At 61.4% G+C, this 14,632-nt stretch overlaps 1 protein-coding gene and 1 long non-coding RNA gene across 2 annotated transcripts; both read right to left on the bottom strand.

Moving 5' to 3' along the window:
- Positions 1 to 1,953: 1,953 nt before the first annotated feature.
- Positions 1,954 to 5,491, bottom strand: LOC137456763 (uncharacterized). Its single transcript, XR_010991104.1, has 3 exons — positions 5,282 to 5,491; positions 3,997 to 4,116; positions 1,954 to 2,026 (listed from the first exon to the last, which is right to left on the bottom strand). It is a non-coding gene; the product is annotated as an uncharacterized lncRNA (long non-coding RNA).
- Positions 5,492 to 7,775: 2,284 nt separating this feature from the next.
- On the bottom strand, positions 7,776 to 12,862 carry DRC7 (dynein regulatory complex subunit 7). Its single transcript, XM_068168406.1, has 5 exons — positions 12,801 to 12,862; positions 12,009 to 12,160; positions 10,689 to 10,866; positions 9,158 to 9,283; positions 7,776 to 8,033 (listed from the first exon to the last, which is right to left on the bottom strand). Exons 2-5 carry the CDS (start codon positions 12,140 to 12,142, stop codon positions 7,776 to 7,778), a joined length of 696 nt encoding a protein of 231 aa, XP_068024507.1. The 5' UTR covers positions 12,143 to 12,160; positions 12,801 to 12,862.
- Between the last annotated feature and the right edge of the window lie 1,770 nt (positions 12,863 to 14,632).

Raw genomic sequence — 14,632 nt, forward strand, 5'->3', positions numbered from 1 at the left:
GGGAAAGGGGAGAGGGGAAAGAGGAGAGGGGAAAGGGAAAGGGAAAGGGAAAGGGAAAGGGAAAGGGAAAGGGAAAGGGAAAGGGAAAGGGAAAGGGAAAGGGAAAGGGAAAGGGAAAGGGAAAGGGAAAGGGAAAGAGAAAGGGAAAGGGAAAGGGAAAGGGAAAGGGGAAAGGGAAAAGGGAAAGGGAAAGGGAAAAGGGGGAAAGGGAAAAGGGGGAAAGGGGAAAGGGGGAAAGGGAAAGGGAAAGGGAAAGGGAAAGGGAAAGGGAAAGGGAAAGGGAAAGGGAAAGGGAAAGGGAAAGGGAAAGGGAAAGGGAAAGGGAAAGGGAAAGGGAAAAGGGAAAAGGGAAAGGGAAAAGGGAAAAGTGAAAGGGAAAGGGAAAGGGAAAAGGGAAAGGGAAAAGGGAAAAGGGAGAAAGGGGAAAGGGGGAAAGGGAAAAGGGAAATGGAAAAGGGAAAAGGGAGAAAGGGGAAAGGGGGAAAGGGGAAAGGGGAAAGGGTAGAGGGGAAAGGGGAAAGGAACAAAAGGGAAAAGGGAAGGGGAAGGGAAAGGGAAAGGGAAAAGGGGGAAAGGGGGAAAGGGGAAGGGAAAGGGAAAAGGGAAAGGGAAAGGGAAGGGAAAAGGGGGAAAGGGGAAAGGGGGCAAGGGGAAAGGAGAAAGGAAAACCAGGTTGGAAGAGACCCTAGAGATCACCCAGCCCAACCCAGCACCATCTGACCAACTCAGCCATGGCTCCAAGGGCCTCATCCAGGCTCTTTCTGACACCCCAGGGATGGGGACTTCACCACCCCCCTGGGCAGCACATCCCCAGGGCCAGTCTCTCTCTCTGGGGAGAATTTCTTCCTCCCCTCCAGCCCAAACCTCCCCTGGCACAGCTTGAGACTGTGTCCTCTTGTTCTGGTGCTGGCTGCCTGGGAGAAGAGCCCAACCCCCACCTGGCTCCAACCTCCCTGCAGGGAGTTGGAGAGAGCAATGAGGTCTCCCCTGAGCCTCCTCACAGCCAATCTCCAGCTCCCCACTTCTCCTTTTGCTCCAGCCCCCCCAGTCCTGTCCCTCCCTCACACCCCAGAGCAGAGGGGCAGGATCCTCTCCCCCCACCGCTGGCAATGGGCACTGGCAGCTCAGCTGCCCTTGGCCTTCTGGGCTGCCTGTGCCCATTGCTGGCTCCCTGTCCCAGGCCTGATTCCTGACCCCTCAGAGGTGGTGTCCCGGACCCCTGTCCCTCCCTCACCCCCTCCAAAGTCCCTCCCCAGCTTTCCTGCAGCCCCCTGCAGCTCCTGCAAGGCCACCAGAAGCTCTCCCTGGAGCCTTCTCCTCTGCAGCCTGCACAACCCCAACTCTCTCAGGCTGTGCTCAGAGCAGAGCAGCTCCAGCCCTCTGCTCAGCCTCCAGGCCCTGCTCTGGACACCTTCCAGCCCCTCCAGAGCCTTCCTGGCACAGAGGCTGCAGAGCTGGGCACAGAGCTGCAGCTGTGGGCTCAGCAGAGTGGAGCAGAGAGGCAGAATCCCCTCCCTGGCCCTGCTGGCCACACTTCTGCTGCTGCAGCCCAGGCTCTGCTTGGCTCTCTGGGCTGCAAGTGCTCCCTGCTGGCTGCTGCTGAGCTTCTCCTCCCCCAGCACCCCCAAGGCCTTTCCTCCAGGGCTGCTCTCTGTACTTCATCCCTTTCTCCTCTCACTTTTCTCTGCCTCTCATAGGCACTCAATAAAGTTTTACTGCTGCTTGAAGGGAAGCCTCTGCTGTGGTGCCTGAGCCTCTGCACTTTGGGATTACAGCAAGGAACCTCCAGGAGTTCCCTGTCTGGGCTGTGCCCCTGGAGGGCAAGCAAAGGGCAAAGGAAGAAGAGAATCAGAGACCTGTTCCAGGTGGGAAAGCCAAGACCACTGAGGCCACCTTCAAGCTAAGACCACCCTGGGCATTAGACCCTGTCCCCCCTGTGCCCTGGGTACCTACCTTGGGGAGAGAGCTGAATTTGGGCTACCCATGATGGTGGCATAGCAAAGCTCCTGGCTGCCTCCTCCTTTCCCTGCTGAGACAGAGGCAGAGGTTTGCACTGGGGGCAGCTTCTCTCCCCTGCCCAGCTGGCTTCCAAAGGGTGTGGGGAGGCAAAGAAGAGCTCAGCTCACACCAGGATGTGGTAGCCCTGGGGGGGCACAGTCCTGAGAGCTCTGCTGGCCACACACAGCCTGAGGCCAGAGGCAAGCAGCACACATGGAAGGAGGACATCACTGCATCAGGGAACCAGAGAATGGTCAGGGCTGGGAGGAAGCTCAGGGCTCAGGCAGCTCCAAGCCCCTGCCATGGGCAGGGACACCTCACCCCACAGCAGGTTGCTCACAGCCACCTCCAGCCTGGCTGCAAACACCTCCAGGGATGAGGCACACTCTGGCTGGCAGAGCCCTGCTCAAGCCCAGGGAAGTGACCTTCTGGCTAGACAAGGGATGGACAGGACAGCAGCATCCAAATCCTGGGGTCAGTTCTGGGCTCCTCACTCCCAGCAGGACCCTGAGGAGCTGCATCAGGGCCAGGGAAGGGCAACAGAGCTGGGGAAGGGTCTGGAGAGCAGGACTGGGGAGGGAGGAGCAGCTGAGGGCCCTAGGGGTGTTCAGCCTGGAGCAGAGGAGGCTGCAGGGAGGTTGGGGCTGGGCTCTGCTCCCCAGGCTCAGGGGATGGAAGGAGAGGAACTGGCCTGGAGCTGTGCCAGGGGAGGCTGAGGTTGGAGAGGAGGCAAAATGTCTTTGGTGGCAGAGTGGTCAGGGCCTGGCAGAGGCTGCCCAGGGAGGTGGTGGAGTCCCCATGGCTGGAGGGTGTCCCAGAGCCCTGTGGCCATAGCACTGGGGGACAGGGTTTGGTGCCCAGGCTGGGGCCTGGCTGCTGCTTGGCCTGGATGACCTCAGAGAGTTCTCCTCCTCCAACTTCTCTGATTCAACAAGTGACCATGGAGAGTGCTTTGCTCCCTGGGCACGGGCTGGGGAAGCAGATAAGAGGAGGGAACATGCTGCTCCTGCTGCTCCCCCATCCCCCTCTGCTTCTGCCATCTTCTTTATCAGGCTGTGTCCTCCTCCCGGGGCAGCATGTCACTGTTTGCTTCAGTCCACAGCACTTTGGGGTCTCTCAGAGGACATTTTCCTCTCTACATTTGGTTGACAACTTCACCTAGCAGCCAGGGAGAGCCAGCAGGGAAAATGCATCCAAATATTGCTTTGAAATGATTTCATCCCAAAGGTTTATGCACTGGAAGCCTACAGAGAGCTCTGGCCCCTGAGGCCACCTGGAACGGCCACTTTGGGTCCTGCTCCATCAGTTAGAGAATAGCTCAGGTTGGAAGGGACCTCAGAGATCATCTACTCCAACTCCCTGCCTCCCTGGGCAGCCTGGGCCAGAGCCTCAGCTCCCTCCTGCTGAGCAACTTCTTCCTCAGCTCCACTCTGACCCTGCTCTACCTCAGCTCCAAACCCTTCCCCCCTGGCCTGGCTCCAGACCCCCTCAGCCAAAGTCTCTCTGCAGCCTCCCTGCAGGATCCCTTCAGCTCCTGGCAGCAGCTCTGAGGTCCCCCTGGAGCCTTCTCCTCCCCAGGCTGCACAGCCCCAGCTCCCTCAGCTGTGCTCCCAGCAGAGCTGCTCCAGCCCTGGCAGCATCTCTGTGGCTTCCTCTGGCCTCCCTCCACAGCTCTGTGGCCTCCTCCTGCTGGGGACAGCAGAGCTGGAGGTGAGGTCTGAGCAGAGCAGAGCCCAGGGGCAGGATCCCCTCTGCTGCCCTCTGCCCACCCTGCTCTGGCTGCAGCCCAGGTTGCAGGTGGCCTCCTGGGCTGCATGAGCAGACTGCAGATCATCAGAGCTGTCCAAGATGTAAAGAGAGTCTGCAGTGCCAGCCAGAGCTGGGCAGAGCATCAGTGCTGTGCCCTGGAGAGGGCAGCAGGCAGCTGGGTGTGAGCCTGCAAAGGCAGCAGCTCCACAGAGCACCCTGAGAAGGAGAGCCATGGCTTGGGGCACTCACCAGATCCTCCTCAGCTCTCCCCAGGAACTCCTTTGCCTTCTTAGCAGCTGGGAGAGGCCTGCTGCTCCCGGAGAGGAATGCTTCCCAGCAGATTCCATCCCCCAGGTTAAAGAGGAGGTCCTAGGGGGGCACACAGGAGAAATGCACTCAGCTGCAGGGCAGTCTCACAGGGCCTGAGACCAACCTGCATGCTGCTGCTGCAGGGCTGTGGTGCTCTGCCCCCTGGCACCAGGGAGGTCGAGGCTGCAGGCAGAGCCTGGCTCTCAAGCAGGCAGGTTTGTCACAGCCTGGGCTGGCTGCTGGGACCATGGAGGCACTGCCTGTGCCTAGAGGGCTGCAGATTCCTTCCCCTGTGCCTCTGCCACAGATGGAAGGAAGTTGGTGGAAAGGTTTCTGTCACCCTCACCCGGGCAGGCACAGCCCCCAGGCCAGGCTGCCCTGACTCAGATCCTTGTCACCCACACTCTTCATCAGCTGGGGAGCAGCTGGGCTGTGGGAAGAGCCTCAGCAAGGTTTGCCTGTCTTGAGCCAAACATCTCCTGCCTGGCAAGCTGCTGCTGGGGGAGGCTGAGTGTCCAGCCAGCCTCAGAATGGGAGCTCACCACTGCCCTCTCCCCAGCAGCAGGAGAGAGAAGGAGAGGACCTGGCCTGGAGTTGTGCCAGGGGAGGCTGAGGTTGGAGAGGAGGAACAATTCCTTTGGTGGCAGAGGGCTCAGGGCCTGGCAGAGGCTGCCCAGGGAGGTGGTGGAGTCCCCATGGCTGAAGGTGCTGCAGAGCCCTGTGGCCATAGCTCCAGCCCAGAGGCACAGAGCTGCTGCAGGCAGTGGAACCTCTCCTGTGAGGCCAGGCTGAGGCAGCTGGGGCTCTGGGCTTGGAGCAGAGGAGCCTGAGGACTGCCCTCAGTGCTGGGGTTAAAGCTGTGCATGGCTGGAGCCAGGCTGCACAGAGGCTGCCCAGGGAGGTGGTGGAGTCCCCATGGCTGGAGGGGTCTCAGAGCCCTGTGGCCATGGCACCTGGGGCCAGGCTTTGGTGGCCAGGGTGGGGTTGGGCTGCTGCTTGCCCTGGATGAGCTCAGAGAGCTTTTCCCACCCAAAGAGCTCCATCATTTTATGCCTCTGTACCCAGGAGGAGTTCCAGAGTGTCCATGGCTGGAGCAGCACCAGCAGAGCCAGCACAGGGAGTGACTGAGTGGAGCCTGGGCTCCCCACTGAGCCTGGCCTGACCCACGACTGAGGCTGGCCTGGCTGTCCCCTCCCAGGCAGAGGGGTGTGCAGGGGCTGCCCACCTTGCAGCCATGCCTGCAGTCCTGCATGTTCACCCAGTAGTTGCAGTGGTTCCAGATGCTCTCAATGCCAGGAAGTTCTCATCCTGGGTGCTGTGGCTCCTGCCCGTGAAGGGGTTGATGAAGAAGGGCTCAGCAACCTCTCTCTTCCCAGACAGGACCAAAACCCAGGCATGCACCCTCAGACCATGCCAAGGGTCAGCCCTGGGCATCTCCTCCTCCTGCAGGACAGGGGACAGCAGAAATGATTCCATTTTATTGCCACTTCAGCCCAACCCAATGACCTTACAGGTAGGGACTGGCTGGAGAGCAGCCCTGGAGCAAAGGCCTTGGGGGTGCTGGGGGAGGAGAAGCTCAGCAGCAGCCAGCAGGGAGCACTTGCAGCCCAGAGAGCCAAGCAGAGCCTGGGCTGCAGCAGCAGAAGTGTGGCCAGCAGGGCCAGGGAGGGGATTCTGCCTCTCTGCTCCACTCTGCTGAGCCCACAGCTGCAGCTCTGTGCCCAGCTCTGCAGCCTCTGTGCCAGGAAGGCTCTGGAGGGGCTGGAAGGTGTCGAGAGCAGGGCCAGGAGGCTGAGCAGAGGGCTGGAGCTGCTCTGCTCTGAGCACAGCCTGAGAGAGTTGGGGTTGTGCAGGCTGCAGAGGAGAAGGCTCCAGGGAGAGCTTCTGGTGGCCTTCCAGGGGCTGCAGGGGGCTGCAGGAAAGCTCGGGAGGGACTTTGGAGGGGGTGAGGGAGGGAGAGGCCTGGGGGGGGCTGGAGCAAAAGGAGAAGTGGGGAGCTGGAGATTGGCTGTGAGGAAGAAGTTGTTGGGCAGGAGGGTGGTGAGAGCCTGGCCCAGGCTGCCCAGGGAGGTGGTAGAAGCCTCCTGCTGATGCCTGGAGGTGTTTGCAGCCAGGCTGGAGGTGGCTGTGAGCAACCTGCTGTGGGGTGAGGTGTCCCTGCCCATGGCAGGGGCTTGGAGCAGATGATCTCTGAGTTCCCTTCCATCCTGAGCCATTCCGTGATTGTATGAACTCACCAGGACCTTCTCCACTTCTCTTCCCTTGTTCCCTTGGGCAGCTCCAGCCTCTGCCTGCTCCTTGCTCTCCTGCTCAAGCTCAAGCATTTTCTGCAGGTGTGGCAGGGCTTTCATTCTGTACTTTGGGGACTTCTCCATCCTCTCTTCTGCTGCCTGCCTCCACAAAAGCAAGAGTGTGACTGAGGTCAAGAGGAGGGAGAGAATGTGTGGCTTACAGATTCCCCCCAGCCCCTGGCAGTGTGCAGCACAGGAGCTGCTCAGCAGGAGTTCAGTGAAGCCCAAGCAGCCTCTTGAGGCACAGAGCCCTGCCTGCTGCAGGCTGCAGCCCACTGTGGGCACAGAGCTGTGGATGTGGTCTGCCTGGACTGCAGCAAGGCCTTTGCCACCGTACCCCACAGCAAACTGCTGGCCAAGCTGTCAGCCCCTGGCTGGGACAGCAGCACTCTGAGCTGGGTGAGGAACTGGCTGGAGGCTGAGCCCAGAGAGTGGTGGTGAATGGTGCCACAGCCAGCTGGCAGCCAGGCACCAGTGCTGTGCCCCAGGGAGCAGTGCTGGGCCCTGTGCTCTTTAACATCTTCATTGATGATCTGGATGAGGGGATGGAGTCCAGCAGCAGTAAATTTGCAGCTGACAGCAAGCTGGGGGCAGGAGTTGAGCTGTGAGAGGGGAGGAGAGCTCTGCAGAGGGACCTTGCCAGGCTGGGCAGATGGGCAGAGGCCAAGGGCAGGAGATTGAACACATCCAAGTGCCAGGGGCTGCACTTTGGCCACAGCAACCCCAGGCAGTGCTACAGGCTGGGGGCAGAGTGGCTGAGAGCAGCCAGGCAGAGAGGGACCTGGGGGGAGTGGTGGAGAGCAGCTGAACAGGAGCCAGCAGTGTGCCCAGGGGGCCAAGAGGGCCAAAGGCATCCTGGCCTGCAGCAGGAGCAGTGTGGCCAGCAGGAGCAGGGAGCTCATCCTGCCCTGTGCTCAGCACTGCTCAGGCCACCCCTTGAGTCCTGTGTCCAGCTCTGGGCTCCTCAGGTTAGGAAAGAGGTTGAGCTGCTGGAAGGTGCCCAGAGAAGGGCAACAAAGCTGGGGAGGGGTCTGGGGCACAGCCCTGTGAGGAGAGGCTGAGGGAGCTGGGGTTGCTTAGCCTGGAGAAGAGGAGGCTCAGGGGAGAGCTTCTTGCTCTCTCCAACTCCCTGCAGGGAGGTTGGAGCCAGGTGGGGGGTTGGGCTCTTCTCCCAGGCAGCCAGCACCAGAACAAGAGGACACAGTCTCAAGCTGTGCCAGGGGAGGTTTGGGCTGGAGGTTAGGAGAAAGTTCTCCCCAGAGAGATTGGCCCTGGGGATGTGCTGCCCAGGGGGGGTGGTGGAGTCCTCAGCCCTGGGGGCACTCAGGAGGAGCCTGGAGGGGCTGCTGGGTGCCATGGTTGGGTTGATCAGATGGTGCTGGGTGCCAGGTTGGACTCCATGATCTTGGAGGTCTCTTCCAACCTGGTTTATTGTACTCTGCTCTGGAGCGGGGTGGGGGCTGCATGCTGCCCCATGGCCAGGGCTCTCACCTGCTGTGGCTGGCTGAGCAGGGGGCACAGCTCCCGAGTCTGGTCCAGGGCAGACAGCTCCCGGCAGGCGTAGCCCTGCACGCAGTAGGCGTCGTAGCCAGCCCCCAGCAGCAGGGAGCACAGCAGCACGCTGCAGTCAAAGCAGTTCCCTCGCTGGCACCTCAGGATGGTGCTTGGGGAATAGAGGGAAGTGGGCTTGAGAGGGAGAGAAGCAGGGCTTGGGTCAGCAGCAGTGTGGCCAGCGAGGGTGGTCTGCCCCTGCCCAGCACCGGGGGGGCTGCGCCTCGAGTCCGGCCTCCGGCTTTGGGCCTCTGGCTCCGAGACACTGAGGAGCTGCAGCAGGGCCAGGGAAGGGCAACAGGGCTGGGGAAGGGTCTGGAGGAGAGGGCTGGGGAGGGAGGAGCAGCTGAGGGAGCTGGGGGGTGAGCAGCCTGGAGCAGAGGAGGCTGAGGGAGACCTCCTTGCTCTCTGCAGCTCCCTTAGGGGAGGCTGCAGGGAGGTTGGGGCTGGGCTCAACCTCTAATTGAAAAAGTGACCATGGAGGGTCCCTGGGCACAGGGTGGGGAAGCAGATAAGAGGAGGGAACATGCTGAGGGAGCTGGGGGTGTGCAGCCTGGAGAAGAGGAGGCTGAGGGAGACCTCCTGGCTCTCTGCAGCTCCCTGAGGGGAGGTTGGAGCCCGGTGGGGTTGGTCTCCTCTCCTGAGGAACAAGCAACAGGAGAAGAGGAAATGGCCTCAAGCTGCAGCAGGGGAGGTTCAGCTTGGCCAGGAGGAACAACTGCTTGCCCAGAGGGGTTGTCAAGCCCTCAGACAGGCTGCCCAGGGCAGTGCTGGAGGCCCTCTCCCTGGAGGGGTCTCAGAGCTGTGCAGATGTGGTTGCTGAGGGCCAGGGCTTGGGGGTGAGCTGGCAGTGCTGGGGTCATGGTTGGACTGCATGACCTTAAAGGTCTCTTCCAACCCAAGGAGTTCTGTGGCTCTGTGTCCACAGTGCTTGGCTGGAGAAGCTCTCAGCCCTTCCTCACAGCAGAGCTGTTCCATTCCCTCCATCATCCTCATAGCCTCTGTTGGAGCCTCTCCCTGTCTCTCCTGAACTGTGGAGCCCACAGCTGGACACAGAATTGTTGCAGTGGCCTCAGCAGGGCAGAGAAGGGAAGGAGAACCCCCCCAGCCCTGCTGCCCCCCCCCCCCCCCCCCCCCCATTGTTTTGGGATGATGGGGAAAGGGTTTGGTAATCCCAGCCACTGGGGTTCCACATGGAGCCCTGCTGAGGGCTCCTGCCGAAGGGGCTGTTGCTGATGGGTCTGCAGCCCCTTTCTTACCAGTGTGAGAGGGCACTTGAGGGGCTCCATGGTGAGGAAATCAGAGACAAAGCTGGCACAGGAATCCCAGCTGTAGAGCTCTGCATAAGGCAGCAGGGTTGGCCTCAGCGTGGTGCTCACAAACTTCTGTGGGGCAGCAGGAGAGCTTTGGTCACCCAGCAGCAGGATGCCTGGCAGCCTGCACACAGCCATCCCTGGAGGCTGCAGCAGCCAGGACCCCCCAGGAGCCTCCTGTCAGTCAGTCCATCAGCAGCACTGATGGTAACCCTCCTCACATCTTCTGAGGTGCAAACTGCCTGGCACTGGGGAACCACCTCCCAGCCTGCAGCTAGAACCTGAGGCTCATCCCAGAGGCCTGTGAGAAGGCAGCCAGGTCTCCTCCAGCTCTTCTCCTAGCTCCCAGCAAGACAAACAGCAGCTGCCCCTTCCAGCTCTTCCAGCCTCTAGCAGCTTTTGCCTTGCATGTTGCTGGTGGTGGGGAGAGCTGGGCCAAGGTGCCAGTCCCAGGTGCCTGGGGGTCCAGCATCAGGGCCAGCACCAGGCAGCAGCTGTGCACCTTGGGCCCAGTCCTGAGCAAAACCAGACCACAAACCTCCCCAGTCCCTTCCTTCCTTCCTTGCAACTGCTGCAAAATTCAGAGTGAGACCTCACCCTGGAGCCACAGCCCAGCCCTGTGGCTGAGCCTCAGCTCTTTGGCTTTGTCTCTGTGGCCTTTCCTGCCCCCTAAGCAGCAGAGCTGTGAGCTGCCTGCAGCCTGCATGGCAGCACCGCCTGTGACCAGCAGGACGAGGGAGGGGATTCTGCCCCTCTGCTCTGCTCTCCTGAGTCACCACCTGGAGCACTGCAGGCCCTACAGGAGCCCCCAGCACAAGGAGGACCTGGAGCTGCTGGAGAGGCTCCAGAGGAGGCCACAGAGATGCTCAGAGGGCTGCAGAACTTCCCCTGTGGGTTTGGAGCTTTTCAGTCTGGAGAAGAGAAGGCTACAGGGTGACATCAGAGCAGCCTCCCAGGACCTGAAGGGAGCTCCAGGAGAGTTGGGGAGGGACTTTTGACAAGGGTTTGCAGTGACAGAATGAGGAGCAATGGATTAAAACTTGAGGAGAGGGCAGATGGAGAGTGGAGAGGAGGAAGAAATGGTTGGCAGGGAGGCTGGGGAGAGCCTGGCACAGGCTGCCCAGGGAGGCTGTGGCTGCCCTCTGCCTGGAGGTGTTCCAGGCCAGGCTGGATGAGGCCTTGAGCAGCCTGGGCTGGGGAGAGGGGTCCCTGCCCAGGGCAGGGGGCTTGGGACTGGATGGTCTTTGAGGTCCCTTCCACCCCAACCCAGTCTGTGACTCCCTGAACCACTGTGTGCAGAGAACGACATCCTGGTGCCTTTGGGCAGCCAGGGGTGCTCCCAGGGTGCTGTGTGCCTCACTCAGGGTGCTGTGAGCAGGTTCCTCTTCCCTTTGGCCAGGCAGGAAGGGCTGCATTCAGCCAAGGCCTGCAGGGTGTCCCAGCCCCCCCAGCCCCCCAGCCCCCCAGCCCCCCATACCTCCACGCCGCATTCGTTGGCCGGGCACAGGAGGAGCGGCTTGCGGTCAGGGCAGAGGAGGGAGAACTGCTGCAGGAAACGGGCAGCCAGGGACAGCAGCTGCTCTTCCCTCACAGAATTGCTCCTGTAGGAAGCTGGCAACTGGGATGTGTCCACGGAGCTCCAGTCAAAAGGGCTCCTGGGGCAGGAGGAGGCAGAGAGACACAAGTGGAAAGCTGGCGGTGGCTGAGGCACGGTGCGGCCAGGGGCTCCGGCGGGGGGGAGCCTGGGGATCGCATCCAAGGACATCAGGGGGGCACAGCCAAGCTCCCCTGGAGTGATGGGAAGCTGGTGAGGCACTCAGAGACTCTTGCACAGTGTCCTGCTGCAGCAAGGAATGAATGTGCAGTCACAGGATGGAAGGGGCTGGAAGGGACCTCTGGGTATCATCCAGCCCACCCCCACCCCCCCTGCCGAGCAGGGTCAGCCAGAGCAGGGTCAGCCAGGTGGGGCTGGAATGTCTCCACCACCTCTCTGGGCAGCCTGCTCCAGCAGCCTTAAGTTGAAGTTGCTCCTCAGGTGTCAGAGGAACTCCTGGTGTTCAAGTCTGTGCCCCTCGGGCACCACTGGCAACAGCCTGGTGCCACTCTCCTGGCACCCCCCCCTTGAAGCACTGATCAGCACTGATGAAGGGAGTTATGTTGTCTTGCTCACAATTGCCCACTCTTGGGCAAACACCCCAGGCTCTCTTACTGCCCCCCCCATGTACACAGGGACCACCCACATGTGCCACCCCCCCGTGGAGCCCCGAGGGATCAGCCCTGCCCATCCCAGGGGCTGCCAACACCTGGGGTGCTGCAGCCAGCTAGGGCACCACAGCATACAACAGACACTGGGGTGCTGGAGTGGGGGCAGAGAGGGGCAACAAAGCTGGTGAGGGGGTTGGGGAGCAGGTCTTAGGGGGAGAGGCTGAGAGAGCTGGGGGTGCTTAGCCTGGAGAAGAGGAGACCAGAAGGAGACCTTGCTGCTCCCCACAGGTGCCTGGAAGGAGGCTGGAGTGAGGCTGGTGTTGGCCTCTTCCCCCAGGCAGCTAAGGACACTGCAATTAAAAATGGCCCCAAGCTGCTCCAGGGGAGGCTTAGGCTGGGCATGAGGAGAAAAAGAGTGGTCAGGGGCTGGCAGAGGCTGCCCAGGGAGGTGGTGGTGGAGTCCCCATGCCTGGAGGGGTTGCAGAACTGAGCAGATGTGGCCCTCTGGGGCATGGTGGTGCTGGGTGGAAGGTTGAACCTGATGCCCTCAGAGGCTTTTGCACCCCAAGCAACTCTGTGGCCCTGTACTTACTGCACATCACTTGGGGTGCAGGCTGGTTCCACAGAAGCCTCCCTCTCCACACCCTGCAGGCTGCCACTGATCTCCAAAGCCTTCAGCTCTGCTTCTCTTTGCTCCTCTTCCACCTTCTCCTCCAGGACCTCCATGCTCCTTCCTCCTGGGCACTGCAGGAGGGCACACAGCAGAGGGAACTCAAGGGTGGCACTTTGGCCGCGGTGATGCAGGGCAGGAGCCTGGCTGAAGCAGCCACAAGTGGGCCAGCAAAGGCTGAAGGCTGCGGCTGAGCCTGCGCTGGCCTTGGTAGCTGAGCTGCTGGAGGCACAGAGCGCGGGGGGGGCTGGCAGGGCGCAGGCAGCTCGGCTCAGCAGGGCACAGGACAGCCCCGTGCTCAGCCTCGGGTCGTGGGGCATCCCCTGTTTCCCATGCCCAGATCAATGCTGTGCTCCCTGTGCCGCCCGGGGTGCTGCCAGCCGCGGAGCAGCTCCGGAGATCCACCGGGCGCCGGCCGCTGACCCACGCCGCGGGGAGAGGAGCTGCCTGCGCCTGGCTGCCCCGCAGGGGCCTTGGAGGGAGCGGGAGCTCTGCGGCAGTCAGCAGTCTCCAAGGACAGAGCTGTTCTCTGTTGCCGCCGCCGGGAGCCTGGGGGCTGCTCCTCCGCTCCCTTCCGGCGGTCAGGCTGACCTGAGAGCGGCGGGCGGCGAGGAGCAGGCGCAGCCCTGACCCTGGACGGGGCAGCCCGGGACCCCTCCCGGGGCGCACCGCTGCCTCTCGGCCACCGCACCACCCCCGCAGCCTTCCACAGACCTCCAGGACAGGCTTCAGCCGCAGCTCCCAGTGCCTTCATCCGCCTCTGCCCGGCTGTTGTGCCCAGCCCGCACCATGGCAACGCCGGCGGGCAGCGGGATGGGGCCGGCGGCAGGCGCGGAGGTCTCCCCGGGGGCTGTCCCTGCCTAGCCCGGCGTCTGCAGCCCCCCCTGGACCTGTCCCTGCCTAGCCCGGGCTCTGCAGCACCACCCCCCCCCCCGGACCTGTCCCTGCCTAGCCTGGGCTCTGCAGCACCCCCGGACCTGTCCCTACCTAGCCCGGGTTCTGCAGCCCCCCCTGGACCTGTCCCTGCCTAACCTGCAGCCCCCCCTGGACCTGTGCCCTGCCTAGCCCGGCCTCTGTAGCCCCCCCTGGACCTGTGCCCTGCCTAGCCCGGCCTCTGCAGCACCCCCCGGACCTGTCCCTGCCTAGCCCGGGCTCTGCAGCCCGCCCCGGACTTGTGCCCTGCCTAGCCTGGGCTCTGCAACCCCCCCTGGACCTGTGCCCTGCCTAGCCCGGGCTCTGTAGCCCCCCCTGGACCTGTGCCCTGCCTAGTCCGGGCTCTGCAGCCCCCCCTGGACCTGTGCCCTGCCTAGCCCATGCTCTGCAGCCCCCCCTGGACCTGTGCCCTGCCTAGCCCGGGCTCTGCAGCCCCCCCTGGACCTGTGCCCTGCCTAGCCCGGGCTCTGCAGCCCCCCCTGGACCTGTGCCCTGCCTAGCCCAGGCTCTGCAGCCCCCCTGGACCTGTCCCTGCCTAGCCCAGGCTCTGCAGTCCCCTTCAGACCTGTCCCTGTTGAGGAATGGCTTGAGTTGCAGGGACATGGCTCTATGGAACAGCTGCTTGAACAGAGTGTGTAGGCCAGACTCCATTGTGTTGTTTACTGCTCACAGCTTAGCTGGTGTGCTGATGCAGCAAGGCCACCACAGCTCTGTGACTGTGCTTGCAGATAGCACCATGTGAAAGAGTTACTTACAAGATAGCAGTATGTGAAACAAAGTGTATGTGAAACAAAGAACTACTGAGAAAGGAGGCTGTGAAGTTGCAGGTAGGCCTAACTGCAAGTAGGCTGGATGTTATAATGTAACCCTGGACTAATAGCCAATAGAATAATGACACCTGTGCATATTTAGCTGAGATGCTTTATAAGCCCTGCTTTTGAACAGTAAAGTGAAGCTTGATTACCAATCATATTGATTGTTTGTTCAAATGCTTCCCGCACCGCGACAAATGGCGCCCAAACAGGGCCCCCTCTATGCCTGAAGAATAGGGGACCCCCCTGCTCCTGAAGGACACGATCCTGGCCACGGTTCGGTGTGAGGGTTTTTTGGCCCTGCAGCAGCGCAGGAGGTGAAAGAGAGAATAAAGGAGGCTCCGCACCTTGGAGGCACTTACAGAAGTGACCCAGCCAAGAAACGCTGCCGAAACCCTCAGGAAAAGCTGCAAACAGCGCGCCCTGACGGTAAATGTGGAGAGGCAAGCGGCGTATGAGCTGTTAAAATGCTCTTTAGAAAAGCAGCATGTTAAGGATATAGACCTTAGTAAGGAATTGCCAGGATGGTTTGCTTATGGTACTGCTAAAGGGTGTTTTCAGGACCCTAATAGCGTCTTTGAAGAAGGAGAATGGCATAAGTTAGGAGGTAAGTTTTGGGAAGGAGTGTTAGATGAGGACAAAACCTCTAAGAAATTAGCAAAGCCATGGCGTGCTGTTGTGAATTGTTTGCAGCAATATGCAGCTGAGCAAAAGGCACAATCGCGGTTAGGACCTCCTCCCCCACCTCCGGGTGCTACAGGAGGGACGGATGGATTACCCTATAGCACCAGCAAGTCACCG

This window comes from Melanerpes formicivorus, unplaced genomic scaffold (genome assembly GCF_026170545.1).
Source record: "Melanerpes formicivorus ecotype bairdi unplaced genomic scaffold, bMelFor1.0.p_v2 SCAF_137, whole genome shotgun sequence".
NCBI lineage: Eukaryota > Metazoa > Chordata > Aves > Piciformes > Picidae > Melanerpes > Melanerpes formicivorus.